At 57.3% G+C, this 25,370-nt stretch overlaps 2 protein-coding genes across 2 annotated transcripts in view; both read right to left on the bottom strand.

Annotated features, from left to right (window-relative positions):
• LOC133355876 (junctophilin-2-like) overlaps positions 1-4,945 on the bottom strand; it is a 61,629-nt gene extending 56,684 nt beyond the window's left edge. The window contains exons 1-2 of the mRNA XM_061573289.1: positions 4,868-4,945; positions 3,429-3,519 (exon numbers count right to left, since the gene is read on the bottom strand). Coding sequence (XP_061429273.1) covers positions 3,429-3,519; positions 4,868-4,945 — 169 coding nt within the window. The remainder of the gene's footprint in view (positions 1-3,428; positions 3,520-4,867) is intronic.
• LOC133355783 (junctophilin-2-like) overlaps positions 4,283-25,370 on the bottom strand; it is a 39,880-nt gene continuing 18,792 nt past the window's right edge. The window contains 4 exon segments of the mRNA XM_061573131.1: positions 4,283-5,266; positions 6,900-6,986; positions 14,254-15,920; positions 22,894-23,012. Coding sequence (XP_061429115.1) covers positions 6,906-6,986; positions 14,254-15,920; positions 22,894-23,012 — 1,867 coding nt within the window. The 3' untranslated portion in view covers positions 4,283-5,266; positions 6,900-6,905.

Here is a 25,370-nt window from a genome sequence, read left to right as displayed (position 1 = left end):
CGGCTTTTGGCTGCGAGCCGTCGAACTAAAAAGAACGGCGGTGGTCGCACTGCTCCCGCGGCCGTCTGGAACGCTCTTTCCCCTCCCGACATTGGGAAGCCGCTGCTGCTGGGAGCTGTGCCACGTTTAAGTCGTCTAGATTAGAGGGGTCGACAATTAAAATAACAAGAGACGTTATTTTGGAATCCCGGTAACAAACACCCCCCCCCCCAAGAAAAACAATCGACATTTAAAGAGCCGCAATTCCGTGTGAACCACGTCACGAAGCAGCCAATAAAGAGCACGTTGCCGAGCCCTGATCCACGACTGAAAACTCCTTTCTTTAAGAAACGTTCCTTTTTCTTTCGCGCGGTTTCGTTTGCCGCCCGCCCCCAGCACACGCACGATCGGCCACGTACGGTGCGAAAGAAGTTCAAAGCGCGTACCACACAGCGTCCCCGTGCGGTGAGAGGGCCAGGGCAAGAAGAGGCCTGCCAGTCCACGCGACATCTCGAGTGACGCGCGCGTGTTTGTTTTTTGCATCATTCCGTGTTGTTTGGTTTTATCCGGACCGCCCTCTCCCATGAACCGTGGGTAATTAATTATCGAGAGTTGACTCTTTGTTGTTGTCGAAATCTATTTGTTGTTGTTGTTGTTGCTGTTGAAATGCGGACAGCCCGGGCCTTTAAAAACCTCTCGCGAACTCCGATTACGAATCCCTCGTTGAGCCAACGATCCCAAACCCACGAACCTTATTCCCACGTGGCCCCCCCCTCCCCCATTGTCTCCGCAGCCAATCGCTTGCGAGAGTATTCCCGGTCACGTGGGGTGGGCCGACGACCGACAGCGAACGCCACGCTTATTTGCGGGACATTGGGCTTTCACGAATTTGGAGTCGAAACATTTTGACGAGCGGCAAAACAAAACAAAAAGAGAGCCACATTTCGCACAGCCGATCGTTTAAAAACCCCAACCACTCCGCTCCGGACGAAGACCTCCACGTGTCGCGACCACACGATTTTTTTTCACCGCGCTGGTCAGTGCGAGGCTTTGTCAAGGATGACGACCCCAGGGAAACCGGTTCAGATCATATTTCGCTCGTCGCTGGTGTAAGCCCGCGGGTCGGGAGTCGAACTCCGGCCACCACGCTTCATATCGGCCTTGCTGTGAATTTCCACGCGACGATGATGATGATGAGAAAGCCGCCGACTTCGTTGAGCTATCATGTGTGATGGACGGGTCGCTTCTGAAAGAGAGCTGCATCGGATCGGTGGGCACAACCTGCTCAAACTAAACTCGTTTTAATCTTGATTTGAAGCTTTCGTGACTGCAGGAATCCATACTCTTTGGTTCTTTCGGTAAAGTCACGTGGGTAGAAATAAAAATATGCAATTTATTTAATTTTTACCTACGTGGCTAGAAAAAAAATAAGCAATTTTATTTTAATTATATTTGTACCTACGTGGGTATTTCTACCTACGTAGGTAGAAATAAAACGACATAATTTTATTTTATTTCTACCCACGTAGGTAGAAATAATTTTTAAAAAAAATGGTTTTATTTTATTTCTAGAAATAAATAAAATAATTTTATTTTATTTCTACCCACGTAGGTAGAAATACATTTAAAATTTTTATTTTATTTTATTTCTACCTACGTGACTTTACCGAAAGAACCAAAGAGTATAAACTCGTTTTTTTTGTTGTTGTTTAGGTTATCACTGTGCTCTCACCGCTGCGACACCGCTCGCAACGGCGGGGGGGGGGGGAGGCAACAGCCGTGGACCACGAAAACGTTGCATTCGATTTGGCTCGCAAGCCTCGCGACGGCCAGGCTCGGCTAAGAGGGGAAGAAGAGCGACTCCACTCGACATGTTTGACGGGGCTGGCGAAAAAAAAACAAAGAAAAGCAGTCTCGGCGAGGATTTCCCTGGTTAAATAAATAAATTATGCCGCCGCTGCCGTTGTCGCAGGCAGCTATCGGGAAAAACAACCCCACAAATATTCGGCAAATTCGAGGCAAAGTTGAGCCTTTAAGGCTCGCCAAAGTACAATAAATGAGAACATCAAAAGGCGGATGGACATTCGGCTGGCTTGTTAGTTTTTGCACCTTCGCTTATGGCAAAGCTTCCAACGCCGGAGCTAATGAACTTTTTTCTTTCTTTTAAAACCCCGACCACCCCACCACCCCCCCCCCAACAATGTTTAGACACAAACCTCAGAAGGCAATCACGTCCAAGAAGAAGAATAAGACGAATTATCGCAATTTGAGATTCCATTAAGAGCCAAGGAGGAGGAGGAGCGTGGGGCGGCTAGGGGCTGATGACCTCACCACCGTCGCCCACTTCGCGACATCCCCCAGGCCCTCGATCCATGCGCAAAACGGCGTCCGACAACGAACCTAGCCACCTACCTACACACGCGACAACAGCAGCAGCAGCCGTCGCCATTCGCCACCAAGCGGCAGTGACATCGCCACGGCGCCTGTGCCAGGCCAGGTGCACTCCGAGGCCACGTGAAGTGTCGAAGGCTCGCCCCTGACAGAGGGGGTCACGGGGCGGAACCCAGCTGGTGCCGTGGGTTGACCGATTGAGATCACTGGCGGTGGCTAGGAGATGTTAACTACCTCGCCTGGTATACAGGAGGTCGTGCGTTCGATCCCGACCCTGACGCCTGCTGCTGTATATTTGGAATTTGCGTGTCTCTCTCTCATCATCATCACGGTGGCCAGGAGATGTTAACTACCTCGCCTGGTATACAGGAGGTCGTGCGTTCGATCCCGACCCTGACGCCTGCTGCTGTATATTTGGAATTTGCATGTCTCTCTCTCATCATCATCACGGTGGCTAGGAGATGTTAACTACCTCGCCTGGTGTACAGGAGGTTGTGGGTACTATCCCGATCCTGACGCCTGCTGCTGTATATTTGGAGTTTGCGTGTCTCTCTCTCTCTCTCATCATCATCACGGTGGCTAGGAGATGTTAACTACCTCGCATGGTGTACAGGAGGTCGTGGGTACTATCCCGACCCTGACGCCTGCTGCTGTATATTTGGAGTCTGCGTGTCTCTCTCTCTCTCCCTGTGGTCGCGTGGATTTTTCTCCGGGTCATCCGGTTTGTCCCTCCGCATTTAGAACCAACGTCACGCGTTTACAGCATTTGGCTGCTTTAAATGTCCACGCGATAAGCCACTTCGTAGAGCTATCATTTGCGATGCGCCAGGTCACTTCTGAAAAAAAGCGTCATAGCTCAGTGGGGGCTTATCTGGTCAAATAAAAGAAAGATGCAACACCCATGTGCCCCCTACTGTGCCAACTCGCTGCATTTTTAGCACCCCTCCCCCCACCCTCCAGCGCTCCGCTCGTTGTTGCGAGCGTCGCTTCTCTGCCCTCCGCTGCTGCTGCTGGTGCTGCTGGGAGTGCGACTGCCTCCGGCTGTCCCGTAGCCCCACGGAGGCCCCTGGCGGCTCTCTGAAGCGGCGCCGGCAGCAGGAAGCGAGCCGAGCCGCAGAAACATGCAACGGCGGCGCCCGGGTCTCTTCCCTGTGGCCGTGGGAAACGCCGGATCAGCCAACCCCCTCGCACGAACGCGGACCGTGGCCGCGAGGCAGCCCACGCTGGGCTATCGCAACCGCGCCACCGCCTTCACCGCACCGTCACCGCACAGTCACCGCCTGCCACAGCCGAGCCACCACCTTCACCGAACCGTCACCGATACAGCTCCCCGCCTGCCGCAGCTATGCAACCACCTTCACCGCACCGTCACTGCACCATCACCACCTGCCATAGCCGCTCCCCCACCTTCACCGAACCGTCACCGATACAGCTCCCCGCCTGCCGCAGCTATGCAACCACCTTCACCGCACCGTCACCGCACCATCACCGCCTGCCGCAGCCACGCAACCACCTTCACCGCACCGTCACCGCCTGCCACAGCCGCACCACCACCTTAACCAAATCACTTGCCGAACAATCCGTTTCTTCTCCCCGTGCCGCGGTGCCCGGTTTGCCGCCACCGCCGGCAGGGCGTGGAGATTCGCGAGACGGCGATTCAATTTTTTTGCTTCGTTTGGCTCCAACGTCCACTCGTGTCTTCCCGGTATTGGAAATTATCAAAGGCCGCCACCCACCCACCCTACCCCCCACTCCACCCTACCCGCCCTCCACCCTACCCCCCCACTCACCCTACCCCCCACCCTACCCCCCCCACCCACCCACCCGTTGCTCTTCGCTCAACTCCCCCCAGTAGTCCCCCCCCACCACCAACGACCCCCACAAACCCCCCCCCCCCCCCCGCTAATCGATAAAATAATAAAAAAAATCAGGCATTCAGGTTCATCATATATTTTGTTGTGTCACAGAACAATTACAAGCTCAGCCTTCGGCGAAGCGAAATACTGCAACATGCTTGTGTCTGTCTGTCTGCGTGTCTGTCTGCGTGTCTGTCTACGTGTCTGTCTGCGTGTCTGCTCGCTTGCTTATCTGTCCGCCTGCTTGTCTAAACCCCCCCAAAAAAACCAACCCCTTCATCACGAATATCCCCCGCTCGTCTGTCCGCTCAACTGCTTCGCCTGTGTCTCGTCTGCCCATTCGTCCGCTCCTCTCATCTCTCTGCCCGTCCACCTGCTTGTCCGTCCGTCCGTCTGCGCGACGCTGCAACGTTCGCCCAATGGGTGCGCAACGTTTACGGCGCACAGCTGCGCGCGTGACGCGACCGCCTGCGCGCGCCCGTGTCCGTCCATCCGTCTGTTCATCTCCCCGTCCGTCTGTCCGTCTATCTGTTCATCTCCCCGTCCGTCTGTCCGTCTGTCTGTTCATCTCCCCGTCCGTCTGTCCGTCTGTCTGTTCATCTCCCCGTCCGTCTGTCCGTCTGCTTGTCCGTCCGCGAGACCCGCGCGGTCTCGTCGGGCTCGCGTTCCGCATGCCGGGCCGGGCAACGGCGCGGGGGTCGAAGGTCGCGCGGCGCCATCGTCAAAAAGGCGCCCCCCCCCCCCCCACCGTCGTTGGTGCGAAATGGAAGAGTTCTGATTTTGTTAACTTCGGTGCGGAGTCTCTGGCGGCGAGTGACCCCAATTGGCCGTCACCCGCCACTTCCAGCCCCCACCGCCACCCCTCTCAGACCGATGGTCGTGGCGTTTTCAACTCCTTCGTTTCATCTTCAAAGCAACGGCAGCTCGTGACGACGACGACAACAACAACAAAATCTTCTCGCCCCCCTTCCGTGCGTCGGATCACCCCCCCCCCCCACCCTCCCTCCTCCTCCCCTGCCGTGCCATCTCCCGTGGCCTCTCTGTGAAGCGTCACGGAACGGGGACAAGAGACAGGACAGGGGGGGGGGGGACAAGGTGTGAGAGAACGGATCTGTCTCTACCTGTCTGTCCGTCGTGCTGTAGAGTATTGTTATTGGATGAGTGTGGGATTGAGTGGAGTTTGTGATTGAGTGGAGTTTGAATATTCTCCCCCTGCTTCTGCAGAGATGAGTGTGAGAGTGTGCGAGCGTGAGTGTGTGAGTGTGTGACTGAGCGATATTCTCCCCCTGCTTCTGCAGGGATGAGTGTGAGAGTGTGTGAGTGTGTGACTGAGCGGAGTTTGTAAATTCTCTCCCGTTTCTGCAGGGTGGGTGTGAGATGTGTGCGAGCGTGAGTGTGTGAGCGTTGTGACTGAGCGGAGTTTGTAAATTCTCTCCCCGCTTCTGCAGGGATGAGTGTGAGAGTGTGAGAGTGTGTGAGTGTGTGAGTGTGTGACTGAGCGGAGTTTGTAAATTCTCTCCCCGCTTCTGCAGGGATGAGTGTGAGAGTGTGCGAGCGTGTGAGTGTGTGAGTGTGTGACTGAGCGGAGTTTGTATAGTCTCCCCCTACTTCTGCAGGGATGAGTGTGAGAGTGTGCGAGCGTGAGTGTGTGAGTGTGTGACTTAGCGGAGTTTGTATATTCTCTCCCTGCTTCTGCAGGGATGAGTGTGAGAGTGTGAGAGTGTGCGAGCGTGAGTGTGTGACTGAACGGAGTTTGTAAATTCTCTCCCCGCTTCTGCAGGGATGAGTGTGAGAGTGTGCGAGCGTGAGTGTGTGAGCGTGTGACTGAGCGGAGTTTGTAAATTCTCTCCCCGCTTCTGCGTGGGTCTACGTCTGGGTTCCCCCATTTCCCGCCCGTAGCTAAACACGCTCACTCGCAACGTAGCCGGCGTTGGCCAAACATCCCCAATGCTGAAACATTTACCTTGAAAACCACTCAGCAGCATCAGCAGCAGCATCATCACTGCCCACATCTGTGAATCTACCGCTGGGCAGTGTCTGCGAAACTCAGCGGTGCCTTCCTCCGACAGCGCCAACGCCGCGCATACTACATTATCATCACGACCGGACATCGGTGAAAAAGAGCTTCACAGCTCATCGGATTCCCCCCAGTATGAATAAATATAGAGTCTTAATTATGATGACGTCCCACGATTTGCTCAAGAGTGCTGAGAGGGGGGGGGGCGGTGGGGCTTTCAGTTGGGTTGCAAACCTAAAAATCGCCCCGTCAGAGCCGTGCTGCACTACTGGGCCGACGGTGATAACGATGCGGTGGTGACGATGTCAAGATGTCGTCAATTTCAGTAGCCTCGATAGTATGCAGATCAAGGAGGCGGGCAGCAGCAGCAGCAGAAGTAGCAGCAGCTGCAGTAGGAGCTGCAGCAGCAGCGGCAGCAGCTGCAGCAGAAGTAGCAACAGCAGCAACAGCTGCAGCAGCTGCAGCAACAGCAGCAGCGGCAGCAGAAGTAGCAGCAGATGCAGAAGCAGCGGCATAAGCAGCGGCAGCAGCTGCAGAAGGAGCAGCAGCGGCAGCAGAAGTAGCAACAGTTGCAGCAGCCGCAGCAAACAGCAGCAGAAAGAGCAGCAGTTTCTGCAGCAGAAATAGCAGCAGCGGCGGTAGCGGCTGCAGCTCACCGCTCTTCAGCTGAAGACGTGAGCGAAGAGAACGGAGAGGCCGATGAAAAGTAGCACCAGCATGGACGTCAGGACGGCCTTCTGCTCCTGAAGTGCAAGGGAGACACGAGGAGGCAGAGACAAGGGGACGGACACGCGGGGACACGCAGAGGCACAGACACGCGGAGCCGGACAGAGACACAGAGACACACGGAGGCAGACAGAGACACACGATGTTGCACGGAGACAGACACGCAGAGACACATGTTGACACAGAGACGTGGAGATACAGACACGTGGAGACACACGGAGTCGCACGGAGACACAGACGCACGGAGGCAGAGAGAGACACAGACACACGGAGGCAGACAGAGACACAGAGACAACGATGTTGCACGGAGACAGACACGCAGAGACACATGTTGACACAGAGACGTGGAGATACAGACACATGTTGACACAGACACGCGGAGACGGACAGAGACACAGAGACACACGGAGGCAGACAGAGACACACGATGTTGCACGGAGACAGACACGCAGAGACACATGTTGACACAGAGACGTGGAGATACAGACACGTGGAGACACACGGAGTCGCACGGAGACACAGACGCACGGAGGCAGAGAGAGACACAGACACACGGAGGCAGACAGAGACACAGAGACACACGATGTTGCACGGAGACAGACACGCAGAGACACATGTTGACACAGAGACGTGGAGATACAGACACATGTTGACACAGACACGCGGAGACACACGGAGTCGCACGGAGACACAGACGCGCAGAGCCACGGACACACAGAACACACACGGAGACACACGGAGACACACGGAGACACACGGAGACACAGAGAGACGCACGGACACATGGGGGAGACACACACAGACAGGCATTAACGCTGCACAACACAACTTGCAATCACACCGCACCCATGACGCAGCGTCTCGGAGCGCGGCGTCCACAGCACTAGGGGACCTCCTGCTGGAAGCTGACCCTATGCGGCACGAGCAGAACAGGGGCACTGCAGTTGTGAGATGTTAACTACCTCGCTCGGTATACGGGAGGTCGTGGGATCGATCCCGACCCTGACGCCTGCTGCTGCTGTATATTTGCCATCTGCGTGTCTCTCTCTATCCCCGTGGTTGTTTTCCGGCGTCCTTCGTTTTGCTCCCCCTCTGCATTTAGAGTCAACATCGCGTGTTTGAGTGTATTCGGGCCGCTGGGAATTTCCACGCGATGGTAAGCCACCTCGGTGGAGCTGCAACTTGCCCTTAGCCAGGTCGCTTCTAAAAAATAAGCGAGTAACGCGAAATCCAAATATACAGCAGCAGGCGTCAGGGTCGGGATCGAACCCACGAACCTCCCGCATACCAGGCGTGGTAGTTCACATCTCCTAGCCACCGTGACGATGATGAGAGAGAGACACGCCAACTCCAAATGTACAGCAGGCGTCAAGGTCGGGATCAAACCCACGACCTCCTGTATACCAGGCGAGGTAGTTAACATCTCCTAGCTACCGTGATGATGATGAGAAAGAGACACACAAACTCCAAATATACAACAGCAGGTGTCAGGGTCTGGATCGAACCCACGACCACCTGCATACCAGGCGAGGTAGTTAACTGCGGCGCCCTATTGTACACCCCCAGCCTCCACCCAACATCATTTCAAGCGCCACGCTGGGGAGGTCGCATCCAACCGACGACCTCCGGATTGCGAGTCCAGCAGCGTGCCACTGTGGGGCCAGCAGAAGCAGCAGCGGCAGCAGCGGCAGCAGCGGCAGCAGCGGCAGCAGCGGCAGCAGCGGCAGCAGCGGCAGCAGCGGCAGCAGCGGCAGCAGCGGCAGCAGCGGCAGCAGCGGCAGCCCCTTCGATACATGTGTTGGTGGTCCGTGTGAAACTCGAGGAGCGCATGGGCATGGATTGAGGGAAGGGGTCGAGAATTTGCTGAAGCAACGCGACCGGGAGGGGAGACAGCTGGGAGACAGCGTTAATAAAAAGAATGAAAAAAAAAAACAACCCGGCGAGAAACGGCGGCGGCAACAACACCGCCGCCGACTACGACGGCGACGATGGCGACGACGGGACACGCGAAATGTGCCCGTCGCGGATCGAACGTCTGGGAACGAACATCTCGGCAATATTACGGAGAGCGGGAGGGAGCGAGCCAAGGGAAGGGGAGGAGGGAAGCGACTCATGAACCAACTCGACAACCCACCCAGCCACTCGCTATTCACACACTCGCCCACCCACTCACTAACCCACCCACCCACTCGCCATTCACACACTCACCCACCCACTCACTAACCCACCCACCCACTCGCTATTCACACACTCACCCACCCACTCGCTAACCCACCCACCCACTCGCCCACCCACTCGCTATTCACACACTCGCCCTCCCACTCGTTAACCTACGCCCCCACTCGCGATTCACCCTCTCTCCCACCCACTCGTTAACCCACCCAGCCACCCGCTATTCACACACTCGCCCACCCACTCACTAACCCACCCACCCGCTATTCAAACACTCACCCACCCACCCACTCACTATTCACACACACGCCCACCCACTCGCTAACCCACCCACCCACTCGCTAACCCACCCACCTGCTATTAACACACTCGCCCACCCACTCGCTATTCACACACACGCCCACCCACTCGCTAACCCACCCACCCACTCGCTAACCCACCCACCTGCTATTAACACACTCGCCCACCCACTCGCTATTCACACACTCGCTATTCACACACTCACCCACCCACTCGCTATTCACACACTCGCCCACCCACTCGCTATTCACACACTCGCCCACCCACCCACCCACTCGCTATTCACCCACCCACCCACCCACTCGCTATTCACACACTCGCCCACCCACTCGCTATTCACACACTCGCCCACCCACCCACCCACTCGCTATTCACCCACCCACCCACCCACTCGCTATTCACACACTCGCCCATCCACTCGTTCGCACAACCACCTCTTCACTCGCCTGAACAGACTGTTGGGGCAAGTGCTGTTAGTGAGCACCTATCAAGGCCGGCATGGCACACGAGGGGTGTGAGTGGACACCACCACACCCGGCCGCCTTTGTCTCCCCAGTAGCGACGTTTACACTCCGCACCAGATACTGGACCTAAGGGAGGCCCAGGACCGGTTCAGATAATCGCTATCACTGGTGTTGGCCGCGAGCGGGAATCGAACTCGGGTCGCCGGGTTCGTAGCGCAGCGCGCCAACCACTACACTCACCTACTCTCTCACCCTTTCATGCAACTACCAAACTGCATAGTCACCCACTAAGCAAATTACTCACCTCACTAACCTACCGACTCACACCTACATCTTCACTTACGAACCCACTCACTCCCCCGCCGACTCATCCACTCACACACACACACCTACTGACTTATCTACTCACATACACACACACCTACTCACTTATCTACTTACACACTTAAATAGTTACTCACCTACCCACCCACCCACCGACTCACTAACCCACTCATTTACTCACCCATCCATTCACCTACCGATTCTACTCAGTCGCCCACTCACCCACAGATTCACTGGCGATGAGATAGTAAAACCGGACCTTGGAGGTATACAGGAGGTCGTGGGTTTGATCCGACCCTGGCGCCTGCTGTATATTTGCAGTTTGCATGTCTCTTTCACCCCGTGGTAACATTTAGAGGATCTGGCTTCTATAAATTTCCACGTGATGTTGATAAGCCGCTTCTCGTTGGGCTATCATTTGCGGCAGGGCCTCTTCTGAAAAAGAGCTCTGTAGCTGAGTGGGCCTTCCCCGGTTAAAATAAGAATAGTTTTTTTTAGTTCATACTGCGGGGCGATTGAACTGTAAACACCGTGCACCGCCTGACTTGCAGTGGACGTGAAAGATCTGAAAAGCAGCCTTGCTACGAGCTCGTGTGCCGGGCGTCACGGTCCGGATTTGAAAAAACAAAATCACCGCAAAATGACCGAATTTGGCAACAAAAAAAACCACATCAGCACCGGCACCCCCCCACCACCCCCCTCACTGCGGACGTTTGGCAACGGCGGCAACATCGCAACCCCCCCCCCCCTTCTTGCTCTGCAACCACCGCCGACTGCGCCCGTCCGTGAAGAAGCGCAACGGCGCCATGGCTCGTGACGCCATTTTTTGCGTTGTGGGAATTTCCGGCGACGGCCTTTGACCTGCGTCGACCTCCTGACCCTGCGGATTTTTCCACTGGCGACGGCCTTTGACCTCTCGTCGACCTCCTGACCCTGTGTATTTTTCCGCTGGCGACGGCCTTTGACCTCTCGTCGACCTCTTGACCCTGCGTATTTATCCGCTGGCCACGGCCTTTGACCTCTCGTCGACCTCCTGACCCTGCGTATTTTTCCGCTGGCGATGGCCTTTGACCTCTCGTCGACCTCTTGACCCTGCGTATTTTTCCGCTGGCCACGGCTTTGACCTCTCGTCGACCTCCTGACCCTGCGGATTTCTTCGTTGACGACGGCTTTAAACTCTCGGCGATCTCCCGGTGACCTCCTGACCTTGAGTATTTTTCACTCGTTTCGTCGTTTTTTTCCCCCTTCTCGCCACCTATCTACTCTCTCTCGCTCTCTCTCTCCGCCCCCCCCCCCCCCCCACACATCTCTCTCTCGCTCCTCCTCCCTCGCCCGCCGCCACCGCAAGCGGCAGTTGTCCCACATTCGCAAGGATCCATAAATAAGCGGAAATTTGACCTCCACATTTAAAGTGGCGCTCCGAGATCTTGTGCACGCGTAAGCACTCGCGACCAAAATAAAACGACTGCCGAGAGCAGTGGACGAGCGTGAGCGAGCGTGTGCGTGCGTGCAAATAGGTGCTCGCTAACTGCACTTACCCCAAGGGGCTGTCAAGGCTATATGGGGGGGGATCTTTGTCTTTGTGTACATGGTTTGTGGGGAACGGCGGCGCAACAGTTAGCGCTCTCCGCTACGAACTCGGCGGCCCGAGTTCGATTCCCGCTCACGGCCACCAACACCGGTGACGATTATCTGAACAGGTTCTGGGCCTCCCCTGGGTCGACTCAGCCTCAAATGAGTACCTGGTGCGGTGTGTAAACGTCGCGACTGGGGAGACAAAGGCGACCGGGCGTGGTGTTGTCCACCCACGACCCTCGTGTGTGCCACAGTGCCGGCCTTCATCGGTGCTGCTCGCTAACCGCACTTTCCCCAAAAGTCTGTTGAGGCTATGCGGGGGATCTTTGTGTATGTCAGGCAGTCCGTCTTCTTTATTTAACCAGGAGATGACGCCACCCCGTGGAGGGATACGCAGCAACATGGCCTCTTTTGCAAGGGCGACCCGGGTTACACGGTTGCAGGCGTGCGCGTGTGTGAGTACACGCGTGTGCGTGCGCATGTGGCGCAGTGTGCGAACAACAGCAGTGGGGAGACAAAGGCGGCCGGGCGTGGTGCTGGCCACCCTTACCCCCTGGTGCGCCGTGCCGGCCTTCACAGGTGCTGCTCGCTAACGGCACTTGCCCCAACAGTCTGCGTATACGCTCAATTCAAGTGCACTCACACACGTGACCAAACGCGGGTGTTTTCAACAAATATTTAGGGTGACCGATACCTTGGACCGAGCGAGGCTGGGGAACGCTTTGGGTCCGGGAAAAGACGATGGCGGGGAAATTCCCTCCCATCGTCTCTTGCTACTTTCCTCGTCGTCGTCGTCAGCCATGATCTATCAACTGCTGGCGGGCGGCGAGTGTTGCCGCGTGCTTGAGCGTGAGATTCCCCCAACCGAGTGATTCTCGGCGTAAATCTTCCAAATCCGGCAAACTTGGACCGTCGAAGCCGACGGCACGCGGTGGCCTACAGTTTGCCGAACGACGTCACGGGATTATGGAACGTTCGCCGCGGCGGTGTGATCATCATCATTATTATTGACGACAGCTAATACCGCACCACCGCGGTATTAACCAGGGTGGCCCTCTGGAAATCGAAGCCGTGAACGGGTCATAATGACACCACGGGGGACCTTGGTGTTTGGCGGGGGTGGCGGCGGTGGTGGTGGTGGTAGCACCGGCAACGATTATCCGAACCGGTCCTGGGCCTTCCCCTAGGTCTACTCAGCATCAAATGAGAACCCGGTGCGGTGCGGTGCGTAAACATCGCCACTGGGGAGACAAAAGCAGCCAGGCGGAGTGATGGCCACCCACCCCATCGTGTGCCGTACCGGCCTTCATAGGTGCTGCTCGCTAACAGCACTTGCCCCAACAGTCTGTTAAGGCTACACGGGGGGGGGGGGGGGCTATTTGTCTTTGTTTTTTTGGTAGTGGCGGCAGTGTTAGCAGCAGGCGGTGCCCCTCGTTCCAACTGCCACGCCGGGCGATCGAATCGAACGTGGCGAGTCCCCCGTGCGGCAAAGCTCGCGGTGCCACGGACCGTTGGGGATTCACGGCACCGTCGCGGTGTGGCCGGGGTGCCCGTTTACCGACTGGCGCACGCCGGTGCCAGACGAAAAGCGCCGAGTCGGCGGCGGCGGCGGCGCGACCGCCGACACGTAAAACCCTGCTGGCTTCAGCGATAATTTTTTTTTTTACAAACATTAATATTAATATCCTCCCCTCTCGCTCTCTCCACCTCTCTCCACATCTTTAGCGGTGGTCGGATCGGCGGCAGGTCGCGCCGTGGGCGTTGCGCCGCGACCCGCCCCGTGACCCCCCCCACCGCCACCCCCCACCCAAACCTCCTTCGCCACGATTGCAAGTCGATGGACACACACGCGCCCGGCCGCCAACGGACAGCACTGTTGTTGAAGTCGTCACGGATGCGTCTCTTGAATCGAGAAAGGCTGTTGTCGTAAGCGCTTGGCAAGAGAGAGTTTAGGTGATGGGGGGGGGGGGCTGATGTATTTTTTTGGGACACTGACCTTTGACCTTTTGTCGTCGTCATCCCTCTCTCAAAATGAGCTCAAGTCTCCCGCGAGTCGCACGCCACTTTCTGCTGTGGCCGCCCTCACTCTGAATGCCTCCCCCCTCTCATCTATAGAACTGTGTCTGTCTAAACCAGCTCAAGGCTCCTGTACATCACGTGGCTTCTGTTGTGGCCACCCCCCACTCCGAACCCTTCTTCCCGCCCACTGTGAAAACAGACGCTGCTCCTCCGTGCAGCAGCAGCAGCAGCGTGGAGGCCCTGACACAGCAGCCTTCTCCCTCTCTCTCTCTCTTCTTGCTCTGTGCTCCCGTTTCTCCGTTACTTTTCCACGACCACCACAGCCACCACCGCCACCATCACTACCACCACCACCACCGCCACCACCGCCGCCACCGCCGCCACCGCCACCGCCACCGCCACCACCACCACCACCGCCACCGCCACTCACCGGTGTTCTGTCTCGCACGCGGATGACCTCCTCGATGACCTCCACTTTCGGTTTCGCCGCCTTGGACACCGGCGGCCTCTTACTCCGCTGGGGCCCCTCCTTGGCCTCCTCCCGCTCCGTCTCCTCCTCCTCCTCCTTCTCCTCCTCCGCGGCGTGGTCACGCGGCGACGCCCCGCGGGGCCTCGCCGCCGGCGACTCCGGCCGCGGTTTCGATTCCCGCGATCGTGCCGGCGGCGACTCCGGCTCCGGGTCTTGCCGAGCGGGCGGCCGGCGCGACGCCTCGGGGGACTCCTCGGCTCTGCGCCGCGAAGGCCCCGAATGGGCCGGACGTGCCGGTTCCGGGAACGTGAACCGGAACTGCGGCTCATCGTCAAACTCCCGCTCCGATGTGATGCCCCCCGCCGCGTCCCCTCCGTCGCCACTCGTCTGCCCCCGGCGCTCCCGTCTCAGTCGCCCGACGTCCTCCTTCTCCTCCTCTCCTTCCTCCTCCCCCTCCTCCTCTTCCAGGACTTCCCAATCCTCCTCCTCCGCCTCCTCCTCCGCCTCCGCCCCATGCTCTCCTGACGCCACGCGCTTCTTTCCTCCGGGCACTCGTCCGTCGTCAAAACCGGCTTCAGTGTCACGCTCCTCCTCCTCCTCCACCTCTTTCTTCTTCTTCTTCTTCTTCTCCCTCGTCTGAACCTCCGCTGCCACCGTCGCGTCCTCCGTCTGCCGCAGCAGCAGCAGCTCCACCTCCTCGTCCTCCTCCTCCCTCTCCTCCTCCTCCTCCTCCTCCTTCGGCACGTCGCCGCGATCGAAGAACGCCTTCTCGGCCGGCGACAGCGTCGGCGTCGCGGGCACGAAGTCGAAGGCGCCGTCGCTGATGATGGACACGCGCGTGTTCACCGGGTAGTCGTGGTAGTACGAGATGTAGTCCGCCGACTCGTGCTGCTGCTGCTCCTGCTGCTGATACTGCCTCTGCGGCTGCTCGCCACCTTCCTCCTCCTCCTCCTCCGCTGCTGGATAGTTCCCGTCCCTCTCGGTCCTCCGCGCCGCGGTCGCCCCCGTGGCCGCCGCCGCCGCCCCCCCCGCCACCGGCTCCAGCGGCCGCATCTGCAGCTCGTAGCTGCTCGAGTGGCGGCTCCCGCTCGCCGGGTTAGGGGTCGCGACCCCCGCCGCTGTAGAGGTCACGCCGTCGCCCGGCGGCGGCGGCGTGACCTCTACGCCGATGTCACCGCCGGCGCGCCGCTTCCGCTCGTCCGCCGGCGCATCCGCGGCGCCGCGGCGGTCCGCCCGATCGGCGCCGACTCCCGTCTCCCCGTTGTTCCTCGCCGCTCCACGGCCGCGTTGGCCGTCGCCCGCGGCGCCTGCCGTCACCGCTGCCGGCGGCACGGCCGCGGCGCCGCAGTGCCGCAGCTCGGGGCTCGACTGCGTGACGAACGGCGCCGGGTTCCCCCCGCGGAGCTGCAGCCCGCCGCCGCCGCCACCGCCGCCGCCGCCACCGCCGGGGCTCGGTGGAGGGCTGGAGGAGCGCGGGGTGGAGCGGGCCGTGCCGCCCCCGCCGCCACCGTCGCCGCCGCCGTGGTAGAGCTCGGGGCTGTAGCGGTCGATGGGCTCATCGGAGCCGCGGTACTTGTGCTCCTCGCCTGCGGCCTCGCGCGCCGACTTCTGCCGCTGGTACTCGAGGCCTGGGGGGTGGGGTGACGGGGAGACGGGGGTTGTTGTTGTTGTTGTTCCGCTTGTTTACCCACGCGAGCCTCGCCGAGTCTAGAGGGTTGGTCTTTGAAAGGAGGATGCTGCCAGGGTTTTCGCAGGAGCGGGCGATGTTACCGCTGGGTGTGTGCGCGAGTGACATCCCAATCGAACACTTTATTCTCGATGTGAATCTACGGGTCTCAATGTGTAGAGTCCATGTGTCTGTATGTATAGAGTCTATTGGTATCTATGTGTAGAGTCCATGGGTCTGTACGTATAGAGTCTACGGGTCTCAATGTGTAGAGTCCATGGGTCTGTACGTATAGAGTCTATTGGTATCTATGTGTAGAGTCTATGGGTCTGTACGTATAGAGTCTATTGGTATCTATGTGTAGAGTCTATGGGTCTGTACGTATAGAGTCTATTGGTATCTATGTGTAGAGTCTATGGGTCTGTACGTATAGAGTCTATTGGTATCTATGTGTAGAGTCTATGGGTCTGTACGTATAGAGTCTATTGGTATCTATGTGTAGAGTCTATGGGTCTGTACGTATAGAGTCTATTGGTATCTATGTGTAGAGTCCATGGGTCTGTACGTATAGAGTCTATTGGTATCTATGTGTAGAGTCCATGGGTCTGTACGTATAGAGTCTATTGGTCTCAATGTGTAGAGTCCATGGGTCTGTACGTATAGAGTCTATTGGTATCTATGTGTAGAGTCCATGGGTCTGTACGTATAGAGTCTATTGGTATCTATGTGTAGAGTCCATGGGTCTGTACGTATAGAGTCTATTGGTCTCAATGTGTAGAGTCCATGGGTCTGCATGTATAGAACCTATGGGTCTCCATGTATAGAGTCTCTGGGTATCTACGTATAGAGTGTACGGGTATCTATGTACTTCTAGATCCAGATTGAAAACACATTTCTTGACAACTGCGATTCAGCACGGTTGGCTACGTTACGGTGCGAACGAAGTTCAACGCACACGCGTGCACACCACCACGCACACGCGTGCACACCGCCATGCACACGCGTGCACACCGCCACGCACACGCGTGCACACCGCCACACACATGCGCGCGTTGAGTTTGGAGCCGCGCCGATCCTTCGCCCATCTCTGCGGAACAGGTGCCGCTCGGTGTTCAATCACCGGGGAGGAGGAGGTGGAACACTCGCCTCTCTCCGATATGGGCCGCGGGTATTAATAGAACGGCACGCATTCCCGCGGCACGCTCTCCCCCCAACGCCAAACGAAGCCGCCACCGCAGCCGCCACCGCAGCCGCCACCGCAGCCGCCACCGCAGCCGCCACCACCACCACCGAGTAACCGGGAGGGGCCAGGCCATGGCGTTCCAGTCAGCCGTGATGCGTGGATGTCACGGCACGCGTGTGTGAGTGTGTGTGTGTCAGTGTGTGTATGAGTGTGTGGGCGATGTGGGGAGCGGGAGTGGTAGCGGTTAGCACGCGGCGCTACGAACCGGGCGACCTGGGTTCGATTCCCGCTCACGACAACCAACACCGGTGGCGATTATCTGAACCGGTCCTGGGCCTCCCCTAGGTCGACTCGGCTTCAAATGAGTACCTGGTGCGGTGTGTAAAATTACATTACCACTAGGGAGACAAAGGCGGTCGGGTGTGGTACTGATCACCCACCCCGTAGAGTGCCGTGCCGGCCTTCATAGGTGCTGCTCGCTAACAGGACTTGCCCCAAAAGTATGTGAAGGCTACACAGTGGATCTTTGTCTTTGTGATGTGAAAATGTCATGTTGTGCGTGTGAAGTGAAGAGTGCGATGGCGATGTGTTTGATGTGTGGATATCATCGTGTGTGTGACGGGTGGATTGTGGCAGTGTGTGCGGTGTGTGTAGTGCATGGGGTGTTTGGTGCATGGTGTGTGTGGTGTGTGTGGTGTAGATTGTGACGGTGTGTGTGGTGTGTGTGATGTATGTGGTGTGTGTGGTGTGTGTGGTGTGTGTGGTGTGTGTGGTGTGTGTGGTGTGTGTGGTGTGTGTGGTGTATGTGGTGTGTGTGGTGTGTGTGGTGTGTGTGGTGTGTGTGGTGTGTGTGGTATGTGTGGTGTGTGTGGTGTGTGTGGTATGTGTGGTGCGTGTGGTGCGTGTGGTGCGTGTGGTATGTGTGGTGCGTGTGGTGTGTGTGGTGCGTGTGGTGTGTGTGGTGTATGTGGTGTGTGTGCTGTCTGGTGCATGTGGTGTGTGTGGTGCGTGTGGTGTGTGTGGTGCGTGTGGTGTATGTGGTGTGTGTGGTGTGTGTGGTGTATGTGGTGTGTGTGGTGTGTGTGGTGTATGTGGTGTGTGTGTGTGGTGTGTGTGTGGTGTATGTGGGTGTGTGTGGTGTATGTGGTGTGTGTGGTGTATGTGGTGTGTGTGGTGTATGTGGTGTGTGTGGTGTGTGTGTGTGGTGTGTGTGTGGTGTATGTGGTGTGTGTGGTGTGTGTGTGTGGTGTGTGTGTGGTGTATGTGGGTGTGTGTGGTGTATGTGGTGTGTGTGGTGTATGTGGTGTGTGTGGTGTATGTGGTGTGTGTGGTATGTGTGGTGTATGTGGTGTGTGTGGTGTATGTGGTGTGTGTGGGTGTGTGTGTGGTGTATGTGGTGTGTGTGGTATGTGTGGTGTATGTGGTGTGTGTGGTGTATGTGGTGTGTGTGGGTGTGTGTGTGGTGTATGTGGTGTGTGTGGTGTATGTGGTGTGTGTGGTGTATGTGGTGTATGTGGTTGACGTTTCGATTCAAGGTTTTGCCGGGCGGCTCCGAGCCAACACCGCCGGGATCCTGGCTCCCAACTCAAGCGTGGCGAGTTCAGAATCGGAATTAACAAATCTCTCACTGGGCAGCACAAAGCCGATGAGCTGTGAAGCTTTTTTCACAGGTGTCCAGTCGGAGTTGACGCTCTTAACCCGGCGCTCTGACGACTGCACGGGGAATAAGTATAACCCGTAAAAACAAAGTTTTTCACTCTAAATCCTTTATATGCGTGGCGGCTAGAGTCCTCTCTTCCTCTGGCTTGAGATGGCTGCCACCTATGGGTCAGATGATTGTCTGCCAGTATTAAGCAATTGGTAATTAAATATTTAATTTGTTTTCCCTTAACAGTGTAACATTTAGGAAAAAAAATTTCACGAACATTAATTGTCTCGCACAACGAGTCTGTGTGCAAAATGTCAGCTCGATTGGATCACGGGAAGTGGGTTAAAAAACGAGCGAGAGATTTGCACGGTCGTAAGCAAGCAAGCGAGCACGCAAGCAAGCAAGCAAGTGAACTTAATATAAAGGATTCAAGACCTCACTCCGCTAAATTTGACTTTGCGCCCTAATTCGGCGAAAAAACATTCCAAAAAGTTTAGCGAGCAAATAAATAATTAAGTTCAGCTTTCGCCGCGGCGCGACGGACGTTCCTCACGCCGCGTGGGAAAGTGCCTCGCGTGCCCCCGAACCACGCCCCCACCCCGCCCCGCCGGGAAGATATCTCAGATTTACACTATGAGACATCTCCTTTACCAATGGCAAAATATAGTAGTAGGTTTTTACCCTTTAAACTGGTACAAAAACTGACACCTTTATACAAGGCATCATGTTTGCAATAACCACAACACAAGTAGTCAAAATGCAAACAAAAAGAAACAACTCTGATGATGATATGCACTGTCCTTGAAGTTAAGTTGTACGCCTTTTGGTGTCATCTGGTCCAACACCAATGGAGACTAGGCTCTAAAGAAAGCCGTCTCGGGTGTGGACCAATCAACTTCAAGGACAGTGCATATCATTATCATCATCAGAGTTGTTTCTTTTTGTTTGCATTTTGACTACTTGTGTTGTGGTTATTGCAAACATTATGCCTTGTATAAAGGTGTCAGTTTTGTACCAGTTTAAAGAGTAAAAACCTACTACTACGATATCTCAGATGATGTTCTGTGAAATCCACTTCCGTGGGCCGTTCGTTCTCTATGACGCGGGGGGGCGATGCACCGTCCCCCTGGGAGCGTTCCGCACGGAGGACTTCGCTCATCCCGTGCTGAGCGCGCGAAAACGACAGCGCAGAATCGTCGTCATCGGCAGCATCATCGTCAGCGGCCAAGGTCTATCTACAGCTGGATGAAGGCCTTCCCCCCCCCCCCCCGCGCGCGCGGCGATCCGCGTCGCTGCATCTCCCCGGGCTCACGGCTCCGTCCTTTGGCTGCCGTTCCAGCACCGAGTCTCATCCGCTGGTCAACATCCCTTCTCAGCCACGACGCGTCCGCTTACCCAAGCCACCGTGGGTAACACGGTGGCTAGGAGATGTTAACTACCTCGCCTGGTATACAGGAGGTCGTGGGTTCGATCCCAACGCTGACGCCTGCTGCTGTATATTTGGAGTTTGCGTGTCTCTCTCTCATCCTCATCACGGTGGCTAGGAGATGTTAACGACCTCGCCTGGTATACAGGAGGTCGTGGGTTCGATCCCAACGCTGACGCCTGCTGCTGTATATTTGGAGTTTGCGTGTCTCTCTCTCATCATCATCATCACGGTGGCTAGGAGATGTTAACTACCTCGCCTGGTATACAGGAAGTCGTGGGTTCGATCCCAACGCTGACGCCTGCTGCTGTATATTTGGAGTTTGCGTGTCTCTCTCTCATCATCATCACGGTTGCTAGGAGATGTTAACTACCTCGCCTGGTGTACAAGAGGTTGTGGGTTCGATCCCGACCCTGACGCCTGCTGCTGTATATTTGGAGTTTGCGTGTCTCTCTCTCATCATCATCATCACGGTGGCTAGGAGATGTTAACTACCTCGCCTGGTGTACAGGAGGTCGTGGGTTCGATCCCAACGCTGACGCCTGCTGCTGTATATTTGGAGTTTGCGTGTCTCTCTGTCTCTCCCCGTGGTCGCGTGGATTTTTCTCCGGGACCTCCGGTTTTTTCCCTCCACATTTAGAGTCAACGACGTGCGTTTAGAGTATTCGGCTGCTGTAAATGTCCACGTGATGATGGGCTATCGTTTGTGGCCAGGTCGCATACCTCGGTGGGGCCTTATCTGCTCAAGTAAAAATAGCGGTAAAGAATCGTGTGTCTGGGCGTGGTGCTGGTCACGCTCACAGCACTTGCCTCAACAGTCTGTTAAGGCTAGATGGGGGATCTTTATCTTTGTTGTCAGAGCATTTGTCCACTGCCGATACATTTCCACACGACGATGATGACAAAGACGGAGGCGAGTCGCCAATTCGCCGAGCCATCGTTTGCGATCGCCTCTGGGATTAAAGAGCGAGGGGGGGGGGGGCCTTACCTGGTAAAATAAAAAATAAAAGGTAAAATATTCTATGGTTCTTTTCGGTAAAGTCACGTAGATAGAAAATATAATAACAATTAAATAATAATGACGGACCACTTGTGTTGCGATCGAAACGTCGTGATATTTTTATTAACTTTATTGTTATAATTTTTTCTATCTACGTGACTTTAATGAAAGAACCACAGAATATGAAATTCCTGCAGTCACGAAAGTTTTAAGTCAAAAAATTAAAGTTTTTTAAAGCAACTCGGCTCTCCTCTCGACGGCCGATAGGACATCGCCGGCGGCCGCTCTCTCCACGCTCCGTTGCGACACTTTTCATACCCCCCTCCAAACCCTCGCCCCCCCCCCCCACCCCATTATCGACTTAATTATTCCAGTTAGTGATTACGTAACGCGCCACCGCACCACCGGCCCCCACCGCCGACGATTACGACCTCGGAGATATTGGATGATGGGAGACGCGACGCGGAATTAATGTTCGTAATCCTCGCTAAGGCAGCATTAACACGCGGGGCACACACGTGTGCGTGCGTGCGTGCGTGGGTGCGTGTGTGCGTGGGTGCGTGCGTGCATATGTGGGTGCGTGTGTGGGTGCGTGTGTGGGTGCGTGTGTGCGTGCGTGTGTGGGTGCGTGTGTGCGTGTGTGGGTGCGTGTGTGCGTGTGTGGGTGCGTGTGTGCGTGTGGGTGCGTGTGTGCGTGTGTGGGTGCGTGTGTGCGTGTGGGTGCGTGTGTGCGTGTGTGGGTGCGTGTGTGCGTGTGTGTGCGTGTGTGGGTGCGTGTGTGCGTGTGTGGGTGCGTGTGTGCGTGCGTGTGTGTGTGCGTGCGTGTGTGCGTGTGCGTCTATCGGCCTTCGTGGGCGCTGCTGCTCGCTAACAGCACTTGCCCCAACGGTCTGTTAAGGCTACGCGGGGGATCTTTGTCTTTGCCTCTCGGCCAACACCAGTGACGATTATCCGAACCGGTCCCCTAAACTAGGGCGACTCGGCCTTAAACAAACGAGTACCTACCTGGGTGCACTGGGGGGGCGGGCGGGGGCGGTGTTGGTGGTGTTGGTGTTGTTGGTGGTGTTGGTGGGGGTGGCGGCGGTTTTGGTGGTGTTGGTGGCGGTGGTGACGGTGGTGTTGGTGGCGGTGGTGATGGTGTTGTTGGTGGTGTTGGTGGGGGCGGTTTTGGTGGTGTTGGTGGCGGTGGTGATGGTGGTGTTAGTGGCGTTGGTGGTGTTGGTGGTGTTGGTGGCGATGTTGGCGGTGCTGGTGGTGGTGGCGGCGGTTTTGGTGGTGGCGGATTTGGTGGTGTTGGTGGCGGTGATGGTGGTGTTGGTGGTGGCGGTGGCGGTGGTGGCGGTGGTGTTGGTGGCGTTGGTGTTGGTGGTGTTAGTGGCGGTGTTGTTGGCGGTGTTGGTGGTGGCGGATTTGGTGGTGTTGGTGGCGGTGATGGTGGTGTTGGTGGTGGCGGTGTTGGTGGTATTGGTGGTGTTGGTGGCGGTGGTGGCGGTGGCGGCGGTGGTGGCGGTGGCGGCGGTGGTGGCGGTGGTGGTGGCGTTGGCCGCACCGCGCTCCTCATGCGCCCGTTCCCCGGACCTTCGTGGGCGCCGCTCGCTCGCAGCAGCACTTGCCCCAACGGTCTGTTAGAGGCTACGGTGTGGAGGGGGGGGGGACCTTTGTCTTTGTCACCGCGCACCGGGCTGGTGGAAGGACGGCGAGAGCTCCTTGGCGATGCCGCGCGCCGTCCGCCCCTCCTCCTGCGCCACCTCGCCCGCCGTGTCGGCGGCTTCCGCCTTGCTCCGCGCGTGCCCAGCCCTGCACACGCCACCAACGCCCCACCGACACGTGACGAACACACGCGACGAACACGCGACCGACACGCGACCGACACGTGACGAACACGCGACCGACATGCGACTGACACGCGACCAACACGCGACCGACATGCGACCAACACGCGACCGACACGTGACGAACACGCGACCGACATGCGACCGACACGCGACCAACACGCGACCGACATGCGACCAACACGCGACCAACACGCGACGGACACGCGACCGACACGCGACCGACACGTGACGAACACGCGACCGACATGCGACCGACACGCGACCAACACGCGACCGACATGCGACCAACACGCGACCGACACGTGACGAATACGCGACCGACACGTGACCGACACGCGACCGACACAGGACCAACACGCGACCAACACGCAATGAACACGTGGAGCGCGTTAGGGGTGAGCGCTAGTCCTGGAGCGACACACGCAGAGCCGCGTCGGGCCGGGAGCCGAACTCGGCTCGCCAGGTTCGCGTTGCGGTGTGCTAACCACTGCGCCACCACTCCACCCCTATTGCTATCTGGTTAATGCGGCTGTAACTTCGTGATCACGCTGAGATCGGTGTCAACGGCTACGGTGAATTCATCGCTTAACACCGCCACTACACCACACACACTACACCACACACACTACTCACACACACACTACACCACTACACCACCCCCACCATTCACACTACACCACTACACCACACACACTACTCACACTCACACTACACCACTACACCACACACACTACTCAAACACACACTACACCATTACACCACCCCCACCACTCACACTACACCACTACACCACACACACTACTCACACCCACACTACACCACCACCACCCCCACACACACTCCAATGTGAGTTGAGGACACGTGGGGGGAACGGGGTGGGCGCTGGGGCTGGCTCAGCTGTGGCCGCTGTCCCAGCCACCCCCAGCCGGGATTCCGGGATTCCGAGCCGGGCCAACCCTCCGTGCGCTCTGCTCGGGGTCCCCCGCCGTGTCGCAGCACCACAGCCGGTGGGCAGCCGGTGGGCAGGTGCCCAGGGGCAGCCCCGAGGGAGGCGGGGGGTGAGGGGTGGGGGCGGGGGGTGGGGGCCAAAGGGGACAATTCTCCCCCGGGCACCGCCCCAAAAATGAGCACAACAGATGCAGTGTGTTTGTCGCAAGTTCATAAGCGGGTGGGTGGGGTGGGTTTGGGTGGGTGTGTGGGTTTGGGTGCGTGGGTGGATGTGGGCGGGTTGGGTGGGGTGGGTTGGGGGGGGTGGGTTAGGGTGGGTTGGGATGCGTGGGTTTGGGTGTGTGGGTTTGGGTGCGTGGGTGGATGTGGGTGGGTTGGGTGGGGTGGGGTGGTTTGGGGGGGGTGCGTGGGTTTGGGTGCGTGGGTTTGGGTGCGTGGGTGGATGTGGGTGGGTTGGGTGAGGTGGGTTTGGGTGGGTGGGTTAGAGTGGGTGGGGTGGGTTTGGGTGGGTTTGGGTGCGTGAGTTTGGGTGCGTGGGTGGGTGTGGGTGGGTTGTGTGAGATGAGTAGGGGTGGGTGGGGTGGGTGGGTGAAGTGCGTGGGTTTGGGTGGGTGTAGATATGGAGGGACAATACGTATGTATGTATAGATGGATGTATAAACTCATGAACAGGGGGACAGATAGATGCATTAACAGATGGACGGCCAGACGGAGGGTCATGCGGATGGATAGATGGTTGTGTTGACAGAGACAGCGGGATAAAGAAATTAACCGATGGACGGACGGACAGACACTTGGACTAATAGACGAACGGGTGAATGTACCGATAAATCAGACGGACAGGCGGGAAGGGAAATTAAGAGATGGACGGACAAAGGGCGGGAGGGCAGGAGGGAGGGAGGGAGGAAGGCTTGGGGGGAGGGAGGGCCGAGCGTGATGGCACGGACGAACCGACCGACAAAACGCCGCCAACAAAACCCTGCACGGAGTGGGGCCATGGTCACGGAATTCCCCGACGATGCCTTCCCCCCCAACCCCCCACGGTGGGAGGGAGGTGGGGGGCTGGGGGGGATGGGGGGCTGGTGGGGGGCTGGGGGGGGAGTTCCGCTGTCCCCAGCGATTATTTGTGGACCCTGAAACGCGCGCTGGGAGGATCAACACCTTCCCCGCCAGCCCACACTCCTGCTGGGTCGGGAAGAGACACCGGGGGAAACGCGACAGGCACACCGACCAGACCAGACTTACGATGATCATGGTGGTGGTGGTGGTGGTAATAACAATGATGGGGATGATCATGGTGGTGGTGTTGGTGGTAATAACAATGATGGCGATGATCATGGTGGTGGTGTTGATGGTATTAACAATGATGGCG

Source organism: Lethenteron reissneri, chromosome 52, assembly GCF_015708825.2.
Source record: "Lethenteron reissneri isolate LAM-NWPU_2019-01 chromosome 52, ASM1570882v1, whole genome shotgun sequence".
In the NCBI taxonomy this organism is placed as follows: Eukaryota; Metazoa; Chordata; class Hyperoartia; order Petromyzontiformes; family Petromyzontidae; genus Lethenteron; species Lethenteron reissneri.
The sequence above is the reverse complement of the archived record's forward strand: the minus strand, read 5'-3'. Positions and strand labels throughout refer to the sequence as shown.